This window comes from Spea bombifrons, chromosome 11, assembly GCF_027358695.1.
Source record: "Spea bombifrons isolate aSpeBom1 chromosome 11, aSpeBom1.2.pri, whole genome shotgun sequence".
Taxonomy (NCBI): Eukaryota; Metazoa; Chordata; class Amphibia; order Anura; family Pelobatidae; genus Spea; species Spea bombifrons.
The window spans coordinates 6,342,177-6,345,905 of record NC_071097.1 but is presented as its reverse complement, the minus strand read 5'-3'; the positions used below and the strand labels follow the sequence as shown (position 1 = coordinate 6,345,905).

The 3,729-nt window shown below is 46.2% G+C and overlaps 2 protein-coding genes across 2 annotated transcripts; both read left to right on the top strand.

Moving 5' to 3' along the window:
- Nucleotides 1-959: 959 nt before the first annotated feature.
- LOC128469034 (histone H4) lies at nt 960-1,305 on the top strand. The gene has a single exon (XM_053450832.1). It carries the CDS (start codon nt 985-987, stop codon nt 1,294-1,296), a length of 312 nt encoding a protein of 103 aa, XP_053306807.1. The 5' UTR covers nt 960-984; the 3' UTR covers nt 1,297-1,305.
- A 784-nt stretch (nt 1,306-2,089) lies between these two features.
- LOC128468930 (histone H2A type 2-B-like) lies at nt 2,090-2,586 on the top strand. The gene has a single exon (XM_053450742.1). It carries the CDS (start codon nt 2,131-2,133, stop codon nt 2,521-2,523), a length of 393 nt encoding a protein of 130 aa, XP_053306717.1. The 5' UTR covers nt 2,090-2,130; the 3' UTR covers nt 2,524-2,586.
- Nucleotides 2,587-3,729: the final 1,143 nt, after the last annotated feature.

Here is a 3,729-nt window from a genome sequence, read left to right as displayed (position 1 = left end):
TTTTTCCCTATAGGGTAGTCTTATATTCAGGCTTTTTGTTTTTTTCCTAAATTAATATTTTGATTTTGGGGGGTCGTCTTATAATCGGGGTCGTCTTATAATCGAGCAAATACGGTATTTTGAATAATAAATAAATAATATAATACGTTAATAATAAATAACCCCTAAGTAAACTCTTGTCAGCTACGAGTCCTAAGACAATCATCAGACCGGCAGGCAGCCAGGCACTAGCAGTAGAAATACAATTTATTTTAAATTATTTAATTGATTATTATTAGTTAAAAATATCCATCATTTTTAATGTTATTCTTTAATGTATAAATATTAGGCTATTCTTAAATAATAATTAATTATAATTAATGATTGGGTTATATACATTTATAGATTAAGTTTAAGGGTAAATTAATCTTTAATAGGTGATATTAAAGAATTTATTTTATTAATTATCTGTATTCATTATTTTATTTATTTATTATTTCACACCTCTTGGGTGCTGTTCCCTGGCAGTGTATTTTTTTGGGGGGGGCTGCACGGTGTAGGAAATCCAACTGCTTTGGAGTTAGGATCTAAAATTAGAAGTGTGATGAGACGTTTACGCGCAAACGGTAAGTATATTTTCCTTTCAACCTACCCACCCATCCCTCCGCCTTTATCTTGGTCTCCGTTTGGCGTTTATTTACAGCGATATGCTGCCACCTAGTGGTAAATGAGGGATTGTCGAAAGCGATCACGTGGAGGTGAGGGAGGCAAAAGTATTAAGGTTTCCCGCGGGCGGTCTTTTGATATTCCTAAATAGCCAATCGGTGTCTGAGGCACGCTTGGAAGCTTCTCCAGCCAACCAACGAGAAGCATATATTAAAAAAGCAACGCCCCCTTGAGGCAGCATGGTGCGGTTCCCCATCAGGTCCGTCGAGTACGCATAAAAGAAAGCGGGCCGGCCGTAGGCGAGTATTGTGCTGTGGAGCTCGTGGAGTAAACGCTATCATGTCTGGCCGTGGCAAAGGAGGTAAGGGACTCGGGAAAGGTGGCGCGAAGAGGCACAGGAAGGTGCTTCGGGATAACATCCAGGGAATCACCAAACCTGCTATCCGCCGTTTGGCTCGCAGAGGAGGTGTAAAGCGTATCTCTGGGTTGATCTATGAGGAGACCCGTGGTGTGCTCAAAGTGTTTTTGGAGAATGTGATTCGTGACGCAGTCACTTATACGGAGCATGCCAAGAGGAAAACCGTTACCGCTATGGACGTGGTGTATGCCTTGAAACGCCAAGGCCGTACTCTGTACGGTTTCGGAGGTTAAGCTTGTTGACTCGTGACCCTGAAACATCCAACGGCTCTTTTCAGAGCCACCCACACACTCTCCGGAGGAAAACCGTTACCGCTATGGACCGCTGGGGGCAGTGATTATTAATGTATTATTTATAACAGTATGGTGACATTCTCTGAATGATTAGAATGCCAATGAAGGCAGAGAGTCGTTCAAAGATCCGGATCTTACAATGATCCGGATCTTACAATGATCCGGATCTTACAATGATCCGGATCTTACAGTGATCCGGATCACTGTAAGATTCGGATCCCTGTAAGATCCGAATCTTTGAACGACTCTCTGCCTTCATTGACATCACTGGAGGCAGGGGGGAGGATTCATAATGAAAGGGGCGGGGCCAATCGTTAGTGTGCCTGCACGGAGTTACTGGAAAACAGTAACTCCGTGCAGACACACTGAGTGATCCGAAGATCCGGATCATGAATCGGATCATTTCAGTGAACGAATCGAAATGATCCGATTCACTTTAATGATCCGAACTTCCCATCACTAATGAACACTGAAGCTTTACTGCGCTGGGCCCTTCCCTTTATAGGCACCGCATGCAAATAAGGCCGTTCTGCTGTCTCGCGTCCGATTCGATGAGGTTGTCACGTGTGCAGATGCGGCCGCCCATGAACCGCAGTGCCTACACCGATTGGTGTCTCAGACTATGTCCACCCGATTGGATGTTTTGAAAAGGAACCAATCAGTGACGAATAGCGTCACGGGGGGAAGCTACAAATAGCTGGGTAAGTGTGCGGCGGTTCATTTTTAACGTGTTTCTTCGTCGGTTATCAGGGTAGGTTTTTCTCGAGAGATAGCATGTCTGGCAGAGGTAAACAAGGCGGAAAGGTTCGTGCTAAGGCGAAGACACGTTCTTCCCGTGCCGGTTTGCAGTTTCCTGTTGGCCGTGTGCATAGGCTTCTTCGCAAGGGTAATTATGCCGAGAGAGTAGGAGCCGGCGCACCCGTGTATCTGGCAGCGGTGTTGGAGTATCTGACTGCTGAGATATTGGAGTTGGCTGGTAACGCTGCACGCGATAACAAAAAGACCCGTATCATTCCTCGCCACCTGCAACTTGCCGTTCGTAACGACGAGGAGCTCAATAAGTTGCTCGGAGGGGTCACCATTGCTCAGGGAGGTGTTCTACCCAACATCCAGGCGGTCCTCTTGCCCAAGAAGACAGAGAGCCACAAGCCTGCCAAGAGCAAGTGAGTGCGGTAATCGGTAACCGCAGGGCAATTAGCCAACACCACCAAAGGCTCTTTTCAGAGCCACCCATAATCTCTGGAACAAGCTAAATCTGTCTTGCTATAAATTTGCTGCAAACTAAAGGCAACTGCTTTCCACTGCAGTTTTTCAGCCCGATGTTTAGTTGCTGAGCTTCACGGTGGCTAAACACCATTCATACAAACTACATTATACACCATACCCCGTTTCAGGGCTAAAATTCGAGGCAAAGCTGCCAGCACTTACACGGATAAATATGCTTCTCAAGAAAGGTGGGTGGGCAAGTGCTACCACACGGTGGGAGCATTGCATAAGAAATTGTGGTTTACCGCAAATTAATGTGGCAGAAGCCGGGGAATCCCTCAGCTGTGTGATGATCGTGTAGCTGGCAATGGTCTGGGGAGCGTATTAATGAATTTGATAATCACTGAGAGAGAGCCGTGAGTAGCTCCACTGTAGACATCTCCCTTGCCTCTGAAAGCTTAATTGCTAAGAAGAGATTAACCCTTCCTGTACCCCAAAGTAGTGATGCGATGTTCGGATCAGTAAAGTGAATCGGATCATTTCGAGTCGGTCATTGAAATGATCCGAATCTTCGGATCACTCAGTGTGACTCATAGGAGTAACTGTTTCCCCAGTCCCTCCCTGAAACTAACGTTTGGCCCCGCCCCTTTCATTAGCGTCAATGAACCCGCCTGGCTGCCTACTCTAGCGATGTCACTGAAGGCAGAGAATCGTTCAGAGATTCGAACCATTCAGAGAATATCACTGACACCACACTTTTATAAATAAATACATTAATAATCTTCACTGCCCCCAGGATATAGATTCCTCTTAGATTACCCACCTCAAGATTGCTTTTAGATTGCTTTACCTCTAACTGCACCTTTAGTTAACTTTATTAAATTAACCCTCAGTCCTCAGCATTAAATTAACCCTAAACACCCCCTTAACCATTACTGCCCCTAAATTAACCCTAAAGACCCCCATTAACCATAACTGCCCCGGCGCGGCTATCGAACCCACGCCGGCTGTCCCGCGGTCCATCCCGGGGGAAGCTTCAACCTACTGCCGCTTGGCTCCCCTTCCCGTCCTACCTCATCCATGTATCACCTGCTCTACCCATGGACTTCGGCTCTCGTAGCCCAGACACCCTCGCAGAGACTGGGGATCCCTTGTCACTGGAGCCGC